The sequence below is a fragment of the Peromyscus leucopus genome, chromosome 10 (genome assembly GCF_004664715.2).
Source record: "Peromyscus leucopus breed LL Stock chromosome 10, UCI_PerLeu_2.1, whole genome shotgun sequence".
Lineage (NCBI taxonomy): Eukaryota > Metazoa > Chordata > Mammalia > Rodentia > Cricetidae > Peromyscus > Peromyscus leucopus.
This window is the reverse complement of record NC_051071.1, coordinates 1,051,414-1,070,476: the sequence shown is the minus strand read 5'-3', so window position 1 is coordinate 1,070,476 and position 19,063 is coordinate 1,051,414. Positions and strand designations below refer to the sequence as shown.

Here is a 19,063-nt window from a genome sequence, read left to right as displayed (position 1 = left end):
CACGAGCAAGCCTCAGCAAAGGGGCCTGACGAACACCGCCTGCCAGCAGGGCACAGGACCACAGCGTGTCCTGGTGACAATACCTCCCCATGTGATCTTCTAGCAAGTACTACCGCAGTGGTGTTTGCTGGAAGATCGCAGGCAAATGTGGGAAACACACTAGCGAGGCTCCCTGGAGGGACCCCTGCAGGAACCAATCTGCCTGCCTCTCCACTGCCACATAATCAAAGCAGGGGGAGCTAAAACTGTCCCCAACAGGACCCAAGAAGACCTGACCACCTCATCACATGGTGTCTGCTGTGAGGTCCTGGGACAGAACCAGGAAGCCAATGGCATCTGAGTCCAGTGGGGTGTTTGGATAATACTAATAGGCTGACATTGGTGCCGTCATTGTGGCAATCGGCACATCTTCCACCTGGAACCACTACAAATAAGTTTATTTAAGCACAATCTGGAATCCTAATTCTCCATTTAAGACTGACCTCTGCTCTGGCTTCCTCCGCAGCCCCAGGGTGTTCTCTACGGTCACTCATTCCTGCTTACTGGGACATCACATGGCATTGCAGAATTCCACAAGCTTCTTATAACTCGGTCACTGTGGCACAGGGGACGGGACCCATCATCCTGTGTTCCCACCCTGTGTTCCTTCTCAACACCACCCCACGGCCCTTCCCTGAGTTACCCTGCTCCTCCACACCTGCAGGCTCATCTCTTTTTCTCCATTACAGAGTCTCTCCCAGGTCTTCCCGAACAGAGATAGTGGGCTTTTGTGCTGAAGGAAACTAATTAATGTTCCCAGGGAGCTCGTTAAGATTCCTTGGAAAGAAAGTGTGGTGGGATTATCATCGGCTCACTTAGATTGGAGCAAGCGCTCTGTGCAGCCCACTGATCCTCATTGGCCATTCATTGTCTTCTCAAGATAAGCTTGCCCTCCGAAAGGCCATGGCAGCAGCATCCAGACAGAGGCTGGTCTCAGTGCCCTGCACCCTCCTGGAAGTTGTGTCTTCCTCAACTCTGCTGGTTCCCAGCCAGCCCCACCCCAGTTCCAGACCCAGCAGAGTGTCTCTCCCACCAGAGCACCCCACAGAGCACATCAGCTGCTTAGACCTCGACCCTGGCTCCTCCTGATGAACCACGTGACCTTGACATCTCTTTCCCTTTTCTGTGCCTCAGTTTCCACACCTCCAGCAGAGGTGGCGATAGGACAAAAACTCCCTTTTAGAGTTCTATGAATACAACGTAGTTACACGAAGTGCTGCTGGCCCAGAAGGGAGGGAGGCCTGCCTGAGGACTTGAGTCTGCACACATGAGAAGAGGACTGATTACAAGTCATCCATGACTACACCAGAGGTCACAGCACAAATGGGAGGCGGGAGCACAGACCCAAAAGGGCCTAAGGCACTGCCTATGAGGGCGGACTGTTTCCCGGGACTATGGAGAACCGGGAGAGTTTCTGGGGGCTTCACTGATGCCGGTGGTCTGGGGGTAGACAGTGGACTGGGATTGGAGAGTTCACGGCATGGGACCAGTCCTCACTCTGCCATTGCTGCTGTGTTTCGGGGATTGCAGAGACATGGCTCCAGCACCCCTTGCTTGGATGCTGTGTGTGTGTGTGTGTGTGTGTGTGTGTGTGTGTGTGTGTGTGTGTGTGTGGGTATCACTTTCCCAGCTTACCCAGGCCCCCTGGCCTTAAGGTCTGGCTTGTCAGGAGCTTTCCAACTCTCCATTTTCAACTCTGAACCCCTCCTGGGACCCACAGTATAACAGCAGGGTCTCGGCTACCTTTCTTGACTATTCCACGAGGCAGAGGGGAGTCCCAAAGCAGCCCAAAGGAGAAGGTATCCATGGGGACTGGACAGCATGAAAAGAAATGTAAAAGATGGTGGGTCAGGTGGTCTTCCCGTGCACAGGGAGGCCTCGTACCAGGGTTCCCTGAGGATCCTGCACACCACAAAGCTGGGTACAGTGGTGACTTCTCCTTGGGAGGCTTTGATGAGGCAGATCACCCCAGTCATGGAGATTCATCGGCTGGCTTCAGAGCCACATAGGACCTGGAATGCTCATCCAGCCTGTGGGCCTCCTGTCACTTCAGACGCTCCACAGAGGGTATGGTGTGCACATCAAAGGGAGGTGGCATTCCTCACAAGACCAAGCTGCCAGAGTCTCCCAATGGCCCACTCCCGTGAGCCTCTTGGGGACCTGCCTCCAGCAGAACCAAATTCAAGTTGTGGAAATATAAACCAGATGCCCGCCCCCTTTACCCAGAGCAGAGCTCCTGTCAAAGCTAAGGATGTATGGACTGTTCTCTAAGGGTAGAGGCTGGTCATCCGAGGGAAGGTGTGCTGGATTCCACCCCAGGAGGTCCAGGGGACCTTGTTCTCTGCCTCATCTACCATCATGTGTCCAGCAGCCCCAGGTCACTATCCCTGTGCTCTTGTCTTTTCTTATGAGGACACTGTTGGAGGACTTACCCTAAATCTAGGATGGCCTCCTTTTGAGGTCCTGTGCTTGTCACCAGTGACCATTCTCCCAAGTAAGGTCCTTGTTGTGACTGTGCTGTGTCAGGAAGATGAACGGACATGTTTCCATCTTTCACAATGTCAGAATGTACTGACTAGTATTCAGTTCACAGGCCACCTCAATCTATTAGCTGCAATTGCCAACTAGTCCTGACTCCCTAAATAGCTGGCCAAGGTGAATACTGGTTCTTTATTCCAATCTTAATTACCAATATTAACTCTCATATCACAGCTGCATAGCACACAGATGTATGTGCTTGTGCACATGTTTTTAATCCATCTACCTACCTACCTATCTCTATAGGTAGGTATCCTCACTTGTTTTTGTCATGTTGAGAAGAGAGAACCTCAACTGAGAAAATGCCCACATCACATTGGCCTGTGGGAGACTTTCTTCATTAATGGTTGATAGGAGAAAAGTCAGTTCACTCTGGGTAGTACCCGCTCTGTGCAAACGGTCCTGGGTGCTGTGAGAAAGCATGCTGAGCAAGCTAGTGAGCAGCACTCCTCCATGGCCTCTATGACGGAGTGTGTGACCTGAGCATTGTCCGCTGAAACAAACCCCTTCCTGCCCAAGATGCTTTTGGTCACAGTGTTTATCACATCGATAGAAACCCTCACTAAGCCAGATGGTGGTGGTGGTGGTCGTGGTGCATGCCTTTAATCCCAGCACTCAGGAGGCAGAGCCAGGCGGATCTCTGTGAGTTCAGGTCCAGCCTGGTCTACAAAGTGAGATACAGGACAGGCTCCAAAGCTACACAGAGAAACCCTGTCTCAAAAAGAAAAAGAAAAAAGAAAAAGAAACCCTCACTAAAACACTAGGTTACAGCATGGATACAAAGGACTGAAGAGGCTGTAGCTGGGTTCAAGGAGTCTAGAGACCTAGCTGAAGACAAACAGAAAGTTGCCGGGGTGGGGGGTGGGGTGGAAGGCAAGTCCCTGTGGAAACAAGATAATGAAGTGAGCTGGATGCTGTATTGCCAAGTCAGCCACAGGCACAGGGTTGAGCTGAGCTTCAGGGTCAATCCCACTTCAGGGAAGAGGTGCAGAACAGCGGAGACTGTAAGATGGAGGGCAGGACCAGATCCAGAGGGAGGAACAGATGGATGATGAATGGATGTCAGGTCACATGGGCAAAGAGGAGGGCAGGGAGGGAGCCATCAGTCAGAGCAGGCCCTGTCGACCGTGGGAACTGAGTTAACTTCGAGGCAGTAGGGAATTCTCTGCTTCACGCTCCTTGATACACACGTGAGTCAGACGACAGGTCACCATCATGGTGTCAGGGGACCTCTTCACTTTATGGAGTCCAGGTAAGGGTGTTGCACCCTTTCCTTGGTCTGCTGTGTCTGGTAAATTCCTGGCATGTTTTTCCCAGTGTGGTGTAATGCATCCAGATGGGGGCCGGTTTACTTTGATACATCTCAAGGGTGACCACCTGTCTGCTTTTAGGAATAGGTCGTCTCGCTGGCCAGGTGGTCATGTTTCCATGCCCACCAAGGGACAGTCATCCGCCCCTGTGTCTGTGCTCAAAATGGGGCCAAATGCTGCTGGTAAAAGGGACTCTTTGCAGGCAAGGAAGAGCTCCAGACCCTCTGTTTATGCAGCATGGAAGGTTCTAGAGCAGGGTGTGTTCTCAACCCTCGCTCTCCCAGGCTTAGAGTATGGGTACATCTCTTCAGAGGACACTAGTCAGCCGACTGCAGTGGCCTTGCAGTAACCCCCCACCCCCGTCAGCGCTTCATCCGCACTGTCACCCGTCTAACTCCTCATTCTTTTCTTCAGGCCGACGCCTCCATTCCCGTCACCCGCTTCCCACCCACCCACATTCGCCTCAGCTCTCTCCAGAGCCGACTTTCCTGTATGGTACAGACCTTGAACTTCAGGATTCCAGGTCAAGCCTCAGCTCTGCTACAGTACCTGCTGGAGGCCTCCATGGAAGAGTGGGAGGGGCAGTGAAGGAGAACACCCCTCCCAGCCGTAACCCTGAGTTCAGGCTCACATTCTGTGTTTCAGATCATCCTGGTGAGCTCGTCCCTTGGTGACCGGGAACAGAGCCTCTTCCTCAGCACCGACGAGGGCACCACCTTCCAGAAGTATCCTGTCCCCTTCCTCGTGGAGACCCTCCTCTTCCACCCGAAGGAGGAGGACAAGGTTCTTGCCTACACCAAAGACAGCAAGGTAAGGGAACATGGGATGTGAGGCCACACGACCCAGACAAACACCAGGACAGAAGCAGCTCTTGCTGTCAGAGGACTCCGAACCCCCAACTGGTGAGGCAGAGCCTTGCTTGAGCTGGGAGCCATGAACCTCAGCTTTGCCCTTAATAACACACACACACACACACACACACACACATACACACACACACACACGTAGCCACCTATCAGCACTAGCAGTCTCACACTAATATGATGGGTGTGTTAGAATAAATGAAAGTGGCAGTGAGTGCCTTAGCACTAGAGGCCTGTGAGCTGGGTAAGGAGATTCTAGATAATGTCGGGCCCTTGCCCTCTGCCTCTTCTCTTCTGCCTTAGGCTAGTAGATGCTCAGGTGGAGGGGCACTGAATAGTTTCCTGTAGCCATGGTGGCCAGTGACCACATATTTGGGGGCTTAAATGACAGAAATGTGTTTTGCCACAGATGTAGAGGCCAAAAGGGTAAAATTAGTATCTCTGGGCTGAAGTCAAATGTCCCTAAGACTCTGGAGAGAACTGGTCTCCCTTTTCCCAGTCCTGGTGGTCGCCATGTGTTTTGGGTTAAAGTGGCATTGCTGTATCTTCCAGGACAGCCAGGTTAAGTCTCTGTCCATCCTTAGAATGCCCCCCACATGTGTACATGGATGTGTTTAGTGTCCCTGTGTTCATGACTACATATCTGAACCCTCCCACAGTTCCCACCTTCCATGAAGACAGAGGCAGCTCCACCCCAGACCCACCAGATAATCCCCATATCCTAAAAAGCACCTCTAGAAAGCCATTTGGGGCCATATGAGGCCATGGTCACTAGTTCTAAGGATCAAAATATACCTGTCTTGGAGCGGAAGGATAGCCTGCCACCACACCATACAGCAAGCAAGAGAAAGGTCCCGGGAAGGGAGTCTGGCCCTGGTGACAGATATGCAGTGCCTGCCACACTGTGGCCATCAAGGAAAGGAGCAGGAAGAAGAATCATGGCCCCTTCCCTCCCTCCAGCCTGCCTCTTTTGGCTGTATCCACCAAAGGCCAGAACAGCAGCCGGTGGAAACTGCTATTCATCAGCCCCTGGGACAGGGACAGGTGTGAGGGCCAGAATGGATCCATCCAAGGATGGATGGATGGATGGATGGATGGATGGATGGATGGATGGATGGATGGATGGATGGATGGTTAGGTGGGTGGATGGATGGATGGATGGATGGATGGATGGGTGGGTGGGTGGGTGGGTGGATGGATGGATGGATGGATGGATGGATGGATGGATGGATGGCAGTTGGTTAGATGAATGAACATATGTAACTGAAGTGCAGCAGCATGGTCCCACCTTCCATGTTTTTCCAGGGTCCTGTGTCTCTTCCTTGGTGCTAACAAGCAGTTGTGTGTTTCTGCTAGTGTTTGGTCCCAGTCTCCAGCCCACACAAACCAGGGCTGAGTTCTCTGAAGGTAGCCATGTTAGATTTATATTTCACCATCTTAATCTCAAGTGTTTTCTGAAAATATATGCTGGGTAGATAGATTGTGAATAGACATAGGAAAGGATGGATGGATGGATGGATGGATGGGTGGATGGGTGGGTGGGTGGATGGAGGTGGAAAGGTGGATGATTAGGGATGGACATAGGAAAAGATGGATGGGTAGACAGGTGGGTGGGTAGATGGATGGATGGGTGGGTGAGTGAATGGATGGATGGATAGTTTGGTGGATGGACAGATGAATGGATTGATGGATGGGTGGATGGAGAGCTGTTGGTTACATGAATAAACACATGAATTAATGATAAATTCCTACTAACAGGAAGCAGCCAAGTAAGAGAGCCTCAAGTGAAGAGTGGTGGTGGCCAAGCCCAGCTTTCCCCAGAGTCCAGCCTCCTTGGCAAGGTCTAGCACATATTGTCTAGTGTCCCTGGCCTGTAGTTGCCTGTCTATTCCTATCCCTTTCCCTCAGGGCTGCACACCCTTCTGGGTATTAATAGTGCTACTTAGCCTTCCATGTAATTAGACTAAAGCGTGGCTACGGCGAGTTATTTTCCTGAAGAAATTGACTGTGTTGCAATTGCTCTTTAATTTATGGTGCCCTGAAAAATTAATGGAGCTGAAACCTTGGTTATTTTCCTTGGCTCTTTTCTGTGATGACAAGGAAAGAAAGGAGAGGAAAAAGGTTTAATTGCTGTTATAAAAGGAATGAGGGATTTGGGGAAATTAGTAAGTGATGACCATCTTGAGGTTTTTTTTGGGGGGGAGGCTTGGTGGTCTGTCAATGCTTTTGGATGTCTAAGAATCTGGGTGTGTAGTGAAATTATGCCAACTCTGCCTCTACAAACCTGCTGTTAGCCAGGCATCCAGACACTGTGCTGAGAGACAGACATTGTGAAGCCCCCTGGCTCAGAGCAGTGCACTGGGTCTTCTGGGAGCTGGGACTCTGCTGGGTTTTGCTGGAATCCTCTGGCTACTAGGGTGCTGTCATCCATGTGGCTCTCATTTGGGGAGCATGCTGTTCTCACCGCATGGGTGAAACAAAACACCGAAACTTTACCAGTTTCAGCTTTGACCAGAGTCATACACCAAGCCCCAGCCACCAGGGCAGGCACAAATACTACAGGAATAGGACTAAATTTGTCACTGTCTGACTCTTTCCCTCTGCTTCCCCATTCCCCCACCTCTCCTCCTTCTCTTCCCAGACGTCTGTCCTTGCTCTGACAAAGACTCTACCTCACTTGGGGTATCCTGCCTTCCTCTGTTCCTTCCTCACCATGTCATATTTGGGACCCAATCTGAGGTACCTTACTTCAGTCTGGCTAGACTTCCTGGCTGACACCCAATATATATTCCTTCCAAGTCTTAGCAAGCTCCTGGGACTAGGAGGCCCTTCCTACCCAGCTCTCTGGGGACTACTGTCTCACCACTCACAGCCTCATCTCCCTGGGCTTGAGCTGTGGACCTGCTTGCTGGCAGAGCTGAGGTTACTTATTTGTAAGACAGGGTCAGATTCATGTTGTTTTACTTTGCTTTTCCTTACCTTTCTTTTTCCTCTTCCAGTCAAGAACCTCTTCTGGGTCTGGGGAAATGGCTTGGTCTGCAAAATGCTTCCTGGACAAGCATGAGGACCAAAGTTCAAATCCCCAGCAGCTATGCAAAAGCAGAGTGGACATTTGGCTCTGCACCCCATAGCTGAGCATGCTGTCTGGGACATGCTAGACACCAGAAGTACCCCAAGGAAGGAAGGAATATGCCTCTTCTAACTTTGGCTTTCCAAACTCTGTGAATTTATTCCTCCTGTGACCCAGCAGTCTAGCTGCAAGGGAGTCAGTGCAATGACAGGCATTAGTGTCCCCACCTATGAAGACAACAAGGCATTGTGAGTAAGGAGGGTATGAAACTAAGGATCTTTAATAGTAATACCATCATAGCCCAGGGTAGAGATGCTGCCCCTCTGGCCTCATATGATGGCCACTGATGTGTACTCCTAGGGTGCACCTTCCCTTGATATCATCTTCTCCTTGCCTTGGCTGCACTTGCTCACCTTACCTCTTCTCAGGGCAGCAATGCCTTAAAGCACATTCCATCACTCTCCTGAGATACACCCTCTGGAGACAGTCTACCATCTTGCCACAGGTTACTTCTTTGTAGATTTTAGCTACAGGAACTAGGGCATCCCTCCAATGTTTGTTATTGTTTATTTTCAGCGTTTATCTTTTATTAAGCAGAAGTGTTCTATTTTTGCAGCAATTGATGGTGGATAGTAAAATCACTGTCCCCCATGAGAATGAACTGGAAAGGCTCCATAAAGCTCTGGGATGGGCATCATAAACACAGCACATTGGTGGTGATAACAATGATAATGCCACTCATTTATGTGGAAACTGTCACCAGGCCCCTAAATGCTTGTCTTCTTAACTCACTGGCTGTGGGTGTAAGCAATGCTCTACGAATGCAGATGGACAAACTGAGTCATGAGGTGGAAAGGGGCTGGCCCCAGTCTTTCAGGTGACCCAGAGAGAGGGAGCCAGGGATGACCAGCCATCCTTCCTAGGGACACAGCTTCGCCATTGACGTAGTACTGTGAACTCGGGTCTATGAGATGGGAATTGCTGTTACGCACAAATGCTGTTACAGTGATGGATGTGCTTACCTCTCTCAGCCTTAGTTTCCTCATCTTGTAAAGACAGAAAAATTGTTCATCTAATGGTTGTGCTGGTAAGTGTGTGTGTGCATGAGTGTATGTGTCTGGATGGGCTTGAGTGTGTGTGTCTGTGTGAGTGTGTGTGAGCGTGTGTGTCTGTGGAATTGCAGTGAAACAGTGTTTGATGTTGCTCACAGCCACAGTGAGCCATGTGCTTGGTAGTTGTTGAGCCTTAGGTCACGCCAGGCCCATGTCCAGGGGCTCCACAGGGCACAGGAGTACCTTGCCTGGCTGGCAGTCATCCTAGGGAGGAAAACTTCCCTTTTTAAAGCCCTTTTACAAATAGAAGGCGATGCTTTCCTATCATGTGCTCCAGAGCAGGTGTCTGAGCATAATGTCCAGCTACCTGTTAAGCTTTTTGGCATCCAGCCATGCTTATGTGTCTAGCCTGCACTCTCAACTCTCTCAATTTCTGCTCAGAAGAGGTGAGTGTTCCCATAGAGACCACTCAGTCCACCAAGCCAGAAATACTTAATCTCCTGCCCTTTCTAGCTAGCCCTTGCCCCACGGCTAATTGTGCTCATTCATTCAGAAAACTCACTGGCATACCTGGCAGACAAGGATCCATTCAGCAGTGGTGCAGAAGGTGAGCCAGGCAACCAAGGGTACACGGAGATGGGAAATGGAGTGGAAGGAAGAGAGCCTGGAGCTGGGGGCTCCAAACCCAGGGCCGATTGCCAGTGCACTGTTCGGAGCTGAGGGGCTTCCACGGCACATTGCCGGATGCTACCACTTCGTGAGGTGATTGAGATATCCACCACACCCTTTTAAGGCAGGGATGTGGAGTCCTAGTTTTTAAAGCAGGAAACTGAAATTTAGAAGAGCCTGGAACATAGGCATAATCCCGCAGCTGTGGATGAAGGGCTCTGACAGAAACCGTGCCTGCTGGAATCACAGGCTCCCCCTTCAGAATGTCACTGCCAAGGATGATGTTGGATGGGTGAGGGAACCAAGTGCCATACAGGCACAGAGAGCAGAGGCTGAGCCACAGACAGCTGCCAGTAACAGATAGTACCACACAGCTCTGGACCTCGTTCAGATGAAGATGGACCTCAACGTGCAGGATCATGTGGGACCAAAGGGGCTTCCAATGTCCACATGTCTCCAGGAACAAAGGAAGGGCACAATAAGTCAGCACTGGAGGAGACACCCATAAAACGCATGCAATAATGTAAGTGAAAGGTGCCCTGGGGACAGTGGTAACAGACTTGCCATGTCCATGCCTACTCTCTCAGTATGTGAAGAGTTGGCATGAAAACCATTCAAGGAAGACATGAGATGCAAGGGCCAGGTACATAGGAGAATGAGGGAGGTGTGTGCTGGGGTTCACTGTGTTTATTGTGTAGCAAATGCATGCCTGGGTTATCTGTTCTACAGCTGGGCACCGAAGCTGGCCAGCTGTGAGTGAGACTGACTGTTTGGAGAGGGGAAGTCAGTCTGCCTCCTTCAAGACCTTCCCACTGCCCCACCCCCATCATAACAGACAGAGGGCCTGGCTAGCAGGAAGCCAAGGCCACTCTACTCAAAACTTCTCCCTGACCTGCCTGAGGGATGAAGTCACAGCCCACACTGGACATGCTCTTCACCCTCAGCCAATAGCCTCTTCCTTGGCTGCCTGCAGACAGCAGCGATTCTTGTCCAATGAGGTCACCAGGGCCTGTGCAGAAATGTCCCACAGAGGGAGTTGGACTCAGGGAAGTCCTGAGAAGGGGCGGAAGATGAAAAGAAAAGTCAGGGGTCCCACGTGAATCTGCCAGACTACATGCACCACCCCAAGCTGGAAAGGGAGAAGGCACCCACCCTAGGGACCCTTGGGTGTTTGTTGTCTGTCCAGCTTGGGCCAGACACTCCCAAGAATTCACCTACCAGCCAGGCTGAGTGAGAAGACCTCCGCGTGGAGTCCTCTCTTGGGCTTCAGCCCTTGGTGGTTGACCTGCAGCTCTGGGGTGCCTGCAGGACGAGAGCGACATCCCGGGGGGGAGCCTTGTAGCAGATCCCTGTCACTCGGAGCTCCCTGCCGAAGCTCTGTCTCTCTTTTGTCTGCCCTGCAGCTGTATGTATCGTCTGACCTGGGGAAGAAGTGGACACTTCTACAGGAGCGGGTGACCAAGGACCACGTGTTCTGGTGAGAGCCCTTTCCAGCCTTTATCACAGGTCTTGCCTCCTCTTCACCCTAGGGGAACTCTATGGTCCTCTGTGTGCTCCTGGGGATGTCTGGGGCTCAGCATCTCTCAGACTTTGTTGCCTGGTGGCTTTGAGAGATGTTTAGACCCCACCTTGTCCTCTTTATCCACCTACTTGGAGGAAGTAAAACACAGGGGCCCTGGCGCAGTACAGCTCAGGGTGGCTCAATGCTCTTGGTTGCCCTCTTTCCAACTCCTCACCAACTCAACCCCCACTGCTCCTGAGAGATGCCTGTGTCAACCTCCCATGCTCCAGGACTGCCCAGGCCCTGTCTGCCTAGGCTCACTTTCCTGTCCGGCCAGTACCCTGGGGCTCACTCCTCTGGCCCATGACATCACAATGTCAGGAACCAAAGACCCAGCGTGCCCAGCAGCCTCCGAGGGCTGAAGCTGGGAAAAGGGTGAATGAGAGTGGAATGGGCCCCAGGTCCCAGACAAAAACCAGGGGTGCTGGCTCCCCATTGGCATGACCTTCTGGGAGCCCTTTCAGGGACTTGGGCAGCATTCCCAATCAGGCAGCTCTGAAGTTCAGGAGGCACATGATGGCTGTTCGGGCAAGACCGTAGAGGACAGGCACCTGCTTAGGGTCCCAGGCAGTAAAACGGGAGCCAGAAACCAGGGCAGCTGGCTCGGAGCTCACACTGTACCCGGCTGTGACCATGGTTCCTTTTCTAGACTAGCACCTACCTGCACGGGGTTTCTCTTACATGTACACACATACACGTACTTTATGTCCTTTCTGTCTTAGTGCCAATGGACACAAAACGTTGTACTGGCCTCCCAGCCAGGCCACAGTCCTGTCTCCTGTGGGGATGCATGCTGAAAACAGTCCCTTCCAACCCTCTTGTGACTCCATGCTCTCCTCACAAGGATTCAGTTCCCATGTACCGGAAGTTGGTTCTGAACACTGACTCCTGGCATCTGTGCCCTCTGCTCCTGGGAGGAAGTGATGATTGCCCCTCTGGAGCAGCCCACTGGAGTACCCTCCCTGAAACCAGAGGGCTGCTGTCAATCACACTGATGTCCTTTGTCAGGAACAGAAACTGCCCATGGAGTCACTCCCAGGGGGTGGGGACTAAGGTCGGGAAGTGTGATTTCTGAGCTCCGTGGACACGAGGACCTCAGGGAGACTGCAGCACTGCCACCTGTCCCGAGGAGTGTCCCAGCCTGACTCATGGAGACTCTCTGGCTAGAGAAAGCAGCCCTGGGTTGCAGGGACAAAAGGGCTAGCCTTGGGCAAGTCAGATTGGCTCTGCCCACAAGCTTCTTCTGTGGCTCAGGGCTGTGCCTGCTATGTGGGGGAATCATAGGATGCTCGGCAGTGCCGCTGGTTGGATCCCTTCTGGAATGTGGTGACAGACAAGGGATGGCCCCTGTTGTATGCCACAGATAATGCTCTTTTGACAGCTTTGTCCTTGGATTGGCCGCAGAAAGCATCAGGACCTCTGCTCTTTCTCAGGCCTGAGTCATTAGCAGTGTTGAAGGCACACAACAACCCTGGCTCCTTAAGGAGACCCCGGTGGGGGGGGGGGTGAACAACAAGGTGCCTGTTCTGGGACTGTCGCCTCCCCTCAGTGGTCAGCAACCTTGGAGTAAAAACCACAAGAGCAGACGCTGGCCAGTGCCTTGTTGTGAGTGAGCGAGTGAATGAGTGAATGAGTAAGTGAGTGAACGGGTGAATGAATGCAAATGAAGGACTAAGTGCGTTATGGGTGAATGAGTATTTAAAAGGCACCTAGCATGTCCCCTGCTCCCAGGACCTGCCAGTGTATGTAACTATGACCTGGGTCCCTATGGCCTCTGTACCAGGAAGAGAACTTCCTGCCCATGTGCATATGTTTCCCCTCTCCCCCTCCCTCCTTTTTTGTCTCTTTTCTCTGGTTCTCCATATAAATGGGCACATCTGGGGTTTGGAAGAGGGGATGTGCTGCCTGGGAGAGGTCCCAGCCAGAGCTTCCTGACCCCTTAGTCCTCATGTCTCATTGATCTCTGTCCCCAAGGCCTGGGATGGTGCTGGCAGATGGGTTCCACTGGCTCCTGAGGTGCTGTGGGGCTTCTCTGGGTGTCCTGTGGCTGCCTCTCTCAGGCTCAGCACAGGCTTCTTGATAGTGTCCCTAAGACACGGGCCTTAAGAGCAGGGCATATAGGCTCTGAGAGGAGCATGACTTCTGGGTCAAGCAGACCTGGGGGGAACCTCAGGCCACCCTGACTAGCACCTGCGTCCTTGGACAAGTCGCACAATCCCTGGCCTGTGAGATCCAAGACTCGACCATGGCTTAGGGGAGCCTGGTGTAGGTTGGCAAGGGTGAAGGAATACTGTTCTCACAGAGCCTCTGCCAACACCGAGGGGTTGGGAGAAATGTGGAAGGAGTTTTTCCCAGCATCCCCTGTGATGGGCAACTTAACCAGTCAGCCATCGAGGTCAGCCATCAAGGTCAGCCACTCAAATCCAGATCCTGGTTGGAATCCCAGGGAACCTGTTAGGGCTGTGTGACCATGGGCATCTCTACGCACCTGTGAGTTTCCCTCTGCGTAGATTTGGGCCAGAGGTCTCAGCCTGTGCCTCAGCTGGGGTGGGAGACCCTGGAGAAGAGGTGAATCTTATAAACAGTCCTATGAACAAGCAGGTGCCATCTTCATCAAGCTTTATCTGGCTTCATCCAGGCTCCTATTGGAGCTTGTAAGTTTAGTGAGTAAGGTTGTGTCTTCTGGACCCACAGAACAAGAGCTGCCTCAGACCAAGAGAGGCCATGTGGTCCATGGAAGCCCAAGGAAAGGGTTTAGCCACCCCTTTGCTGATACTACCTTTGGCCAATTCTTTTCTAGGGCTGTGTCTGGGGTGGACACCGACCCCAACCTGGTCCATATGGAAGCACAGGACCTCAATGGAGGTAAGTGGGAGGTGGGCACCCACAGGTGTCCCTGAGCATCCTTGTCCAGGGATGCTGCTCAGCCTGGCCCTTGTTCACTGGTGCATCCTCAGTGGCCATCCCTGTGGACCGACCTCACTGTTTCCTGGTGTGTCATAATTGGAAAAGCACTTGTTTCCCGCTGGGGATGAATTGAAGTGGAGGAGCCCAGTTCTGCTGAAAGTCTATTAAAAGGGCAATTTGTTCCGGCTCCTGAGCATTCAGTGTTTCCTACTATATGGGCCCACCCAGCCTGGCTGAGGGCTGAGATGGCTCAGGGTCTCTGTCACTCCCCTCCCACAGGCAGGGCTGGGTCATCCCAGCCTGTAACTTCCTGCCATTTACAGCCTCACACTGAGCAAGCCCACTCATATGTGCATGTTAGTCTCTTGTGTTGTGAAGGTGACAGAGGTCATTGTCTTTCCTGGCAGTCCCATGCAGTTCATAGGCACCAGCCAGGTGGAGCCCTGGAGATCCTGGGCAGGTAAATTTGGTCCTCCTACCTGGAAAGCAGGAAGGGGGAAAGGAAGTGGGTTGATGCATGTGTAGTGGCAACCATTGGGTCCACACAGGTTAGTTCTCTGTGCAGGCAGCTGCTGCCAGATGATGACATATGCTATGTCCAAGTTATCAGCCAGGGCTCCATACCTCAAAGGGTGGGACCAAATATTGCTGTAGCTACTATTTGGGTAAGCATGGAGCAAAGCTCAGAGAGGGGACCATTGGTTGCCAGGTCTTACCTCACGTGGGGATGTTCAAAGGTGATCCCCAGCAGGCTCCACATGGCAGTAGGCCTAGCTGAGGGTCCGGACCTGCTATGCCCCAGGGGAAAAGATGATCTGAGCCTTGGATCAGGGCTGTTTAGGTCCTTCACATAGCCTCCATCCTAGAGGAAGCAGTCTGTGTGCAGTAGCCTGAACTCTGCATTAAGAGGCCCTGGACCAACTAGGCTCATGACCCTCCCCAGCTCCTGAAGACCTCACTTCCCCACTCACCAGCCCCCTGCCTAGAGCCCTGCTGGAGCAGTCTTCGGAGCCCAGCAGCAGACCATTCAAAGTCCTGAGGTCCCATCTCCTAAACTGTCCACTCCATTATCCTCCAGCCACACAGGCCTTCCTAAGGACCCTGCTCCAGGCTCACCACACTCCTGTTAGCCTAGCTGGGGCTGCCTGTCCCCCTTTATCCATCATGGGGTTTTCTCCATCACCCCCAGGCCACTTTTCTGCCAGTCACTCCTCAGGACTCCATAGCATGCTAACACCCAGCTTTCCTGTGCATCCCCCTGGCCTGAGAGCTCCTTGAGGCTGAGTGCTGATTGGCTTTCCTCAGCGTCTCCAGCAGAACTCTAAAATGAAGCCAGATACTCTGAGTCCACCCCTGTGTGGGCATTCTGCCTATGTGATAGATGGAATGATGCTTGCTGCTCTCACCCATAGTGGTCTCATCTATTTACCTGCCTCTCTCCAAAGCTGCAGCTCTCGCTGCTCCCAGGAGCCAGTCCTCCATGACAGTCATTCACTGCTTAGGACCTTCCTCCAAGCAGTTTCCTCATGAATAGTGCATGAATGAGTGTGAGAGTGAGTGAGTGAATGAGTGAGTGAGTGAATGGATGAGTGAATGAGCAAAACAGTGAGTGAGTGAGTGGATGAGTGAGTAAGTGAGTGGATGAGTGAGTGAATGAATGAGTGAATGAGTGAGTGGATGAGTGAATGAATGAGTGAGTGGATGAGTGAGTAAGTGAGTGAATGAATGAGTGAATGAGTGAGTGGATGAGTGAGTGAGTGAATGAATGAGTGAGTGAAACAGTGAATGAGTGAGTGGATGAGTGAGTAAGTGAATGGATGAGTGAATGTATGAATGAGCAAAACAGTGAGTGAGTGAAGAGTGAATGGATGAGTGAGTGAATGAGTGAATGGATGAGTGAGTGAATGAGTGAGTGGATGAGTGAGTGAATGAGTGAGTGGATGAGTGAGTGAGTGAGTGAATGAGTGAGTGAGTGAGTGAGTGGATGAGTGAGTGAGTAAATGAGTTAGTGGATGAGTGAGTGAATGAGTGAGTAGATGAGTGAATGAAACAGTGAATGAATGAGTGAGTGAGTGGATGAGTGAGTGAGTTAATGAGTGAATGGATGAGTGAGTGAGTGAATGAGTGAGTGAAACAGTGAATGAGTGAGTGGATGAGTGAGTGAGTAGATGAGTGAGTGAATGAGTCAATGAAACAGTGAGTGGATAAGTGAGTGAGTAAGTGAGTGAATAAATGAGTGAGTGAGTGGATGAGTGAATGAAACAGTGAATGCATGAGTGAGTGAGTGAGTAAATGAATGAGTGAGTGGATGAGTGAGTGAGTGGATGAGTGAGTGAGTGAGTGGATGAGTGAGTGAATGAGTGAGTGAGTGAATGAATGAGTGAGTGGATGAGTGAGTGAGTGGATGAGTGAGTGAATGAGTGAGTGGATGAGTGAGTGAGTGGATGAGTGAGTGAATGAGTGAGTGGATGAGTGAGTGAGTGGATGAGTGGATGAGTGAGTGGATGAGTGAGTGAGTGAGAAAATAGCTGAGCCGTGAGTAAACAATACCAGTGCTTGAGTGGGTGCAGTGTGCTCGGCGTGGCTAACTCCACTGGTCCCGGAAACACCTCTCGGGTTGGAGACAGCAGCCTCCTGAAGAACCCCAGTTCAGTTTGCTGTGCTGGAGCTTGTGAGGACAGATGGGAGCTTTGGCTTCCGGTCAGGAGAAAGGTGCCTAGAGCCACCTACTTCTGCCCAGTCAGGTGCCCAGGTCTGTGAGAGGGTGGGGCTTGGCCTGGGTGTGGCCTAGAGAGGTTCCTGGACTGTCTGGTGTCCCCTCCTGTGGACAATGGCTCTCCGACATGCCAGCAGTCCCTCCCTGGGAGCTCAAGAGATCTTGAGTGGTCCGTGGTCCCACTGGGCTGGCAGGCATCATAGCAGGCGAGGCCCTTTGAAAAGTGAAGCTCCAGACCAAGCCAAGGTGCTGGTGTTACAGAGTGGTGGGAGCCCAGGAGGCCTCCCGGCTCCCAAGTCTCTGTGGTCCTCAGTGGGGTCTGCATGTCCTGGCTGCTCTCGTCTCCTGCAGGCTGTCTGTACTTCACCTGCCTGATCCACAACTGCTCAGCTCAGCCCCACACAGCACCCTTCGCTGGCCCCATCGACCGTGGCTCCCTGACTGTGCAGGATGAGTACATCTTTCTGAAGGTGAGTGCTCCAGGTGCTGGGAGATGACAGTGCCTGAGCCTTTACCAACAAAACAACACTTCACTTCCAAATGCCACTTAGCAGGGCTCAGCGTCGTTGGGCCTGTACTGTGGCTGGAGCATCTATGAGGCCCCTGGCACCAGAACCTTGGCTCAAGATTGTTCCTGTCTCCTCCCTCTGACCATCAGGCTCCTCCCCACCATCTGGGGCCCACTAATTCAAGTATACATATTTCACTTGGTGCCTTTCATGCTTTGGGTCTTATCCTGGGGGCTCTGCACCCCTGCAACCAAGACACTGCTGCAGCCGCTCCCCCCTACCCCCCGCCCCCGTATGTATCTCAGGCCAATTGGGAAATGCTAGCGAATGCTGGGGGGGAAGCTTCTTGACCCCTCTAGAGTAGGAAGCCTGGGCCCTACTAGACTGTCTGGCCAGGTGCAGACCATCATTGTCCTGTTTTTCTTATGCTGCAACAAAAGTACCCACAAGAATGCCATAAAGAAGAAGGGTTTCTTCTGCCTTACAATTCAGGGGATACAGTCCATATGACAGGGGAGGTATGGCGGCAGGAGCGTGAGGCAGCTGTTCAGTTGCGCACAGAGAGCAGTGAATTCTGGGACTGGATCACCTTCTCCTCTGGTTGCACAGAGAGCAGAGAGTGAATGCTGGGACTGGATCACCTTCTCCTCTGGTTGCACAGAGAGAGCAGAGTGAATGCTGGGACTGGATCACCTTCTCCTCTAGTTGCACAGAGAGCAGAGAGTGAATTCTGGGACTGGATCACCTTCTCTGGTTGTACAGAGAGCAGTGAATGCTGGGACTGGATCACCTTCTCCTCTGGTTGCACAGAGAGCAGAGAGTGAATGCTGGGACTGGATCACCTTCTCCTCTGGTTGCACAGAGAGAGCAGAGAGTGAATTCTGGGACTGGATCACCTTCTCCTCTGGTTGCACAGAGAGCAGTGAATGCTGGGACTGGATCACCTTCTCTGGTTGCACAGAGAGCAGTGAATTCTGGGACTGGATCACCTTCTCCTCTGGTTGCACAGAGAGAGCAGAGTGAATGCTGGGACTAGATCACCTTCTCCTCTTTGTTCAGTCCTCGCCCCTGGAGTGGCACTGCCTACATTTAGGGTGGTTCCCCCTCCCCAATCAACCAGCCACCCAATCACAGCCAAGCCCAGGGGTTGGTTTCCATGGTGATTCTAAATCCCATCAAGTTAACCACCAAGACGGACTGTCGCCATCTCCAAACTCATCTACAGAGACAGGCCATTTCCTTGGACCCCACTGCTGGCCCCTGCTCTGCACTCCGGAACCTTGTGAGACGAGCTCAGAGCTTCTTGCGAGAAAACTGCAGCCTTGTCAGCAGAGGGTCCTCCGGGTTCCCATACTTCTCCCCTGCCCAGTCCCATGGCACGCCTCCCTCAGCATGGGCCATCCGCTCCCAGCCTGGCAGGGGGCCCTGGGCCCCACTTGTCCTTAGCTCTGTCACCAGTGGCCATGGCCACCAAGTCCTCCCTGCTCCACATTTGTACCTATGGGCTCCCGTACCTGTCCCTTTTGGTAGCCACTGGTTCCCGCTCCCATTCTACAATGGTTTCTATTGCTGGAGAGCAAACCAAGTCCCAGAAAACACAGCAGCCCTGTCAAGCATTGCACCTAGGACTAGACAGCATCCCACTTCTTCTCTGGGCATTCTCCCGCCAGGGCTGAGGTAGTCCAGTGGGACCCCACTGCTTCTCCCTGCCTGGCTCACATCAGACCAGGTGACACACCATCATCCATCACCTTCCAGGGACAGCTGGCATCTGACATGTCTCTTGTCCCACAGCCACATCTTTGGTCTGCCCTGGTAGAATGGTGCGA

General features: G+C 52.3%; 1 protein-coding gene across 3 annotated transcripts in view; it reads left to right on the top strand.

The window, feature by feature from the left end:
• Sorcs2 (sortilin related VPS10 domain containing receptor 2) overlaps positions 1 to 19,063 on the top strand; it is a 398,248-nt gene that overhangs the window by 329,340 nt on the left and 49,845 nt on the right. For all 3 annotated transcript variants that reach the window (XM_028882326.2, XM_028882325.2, XM_037208879.1), the window contains exons 4-7: positions 4,533 to 4,697; positions 10,945 to 11,018; positions 13,903 to 13,967; positions 17,077 to 17,195. In XM_028882326.2, the coding sequence (XP_028738159.1) occupies positions 4,533 to 4,697; positions 10,945 to 11,018; positions 13,903 to 13,967; positions 17,077 to 17,195 (423 nt within the window). The remainder of the gene's footprint in view (positions 1 to 4,532; positions 4,698 to 10,944; positions 11,019 to 13,902; positions 13,968 to 17,076; positions 17,196 to 19,063) is intronic.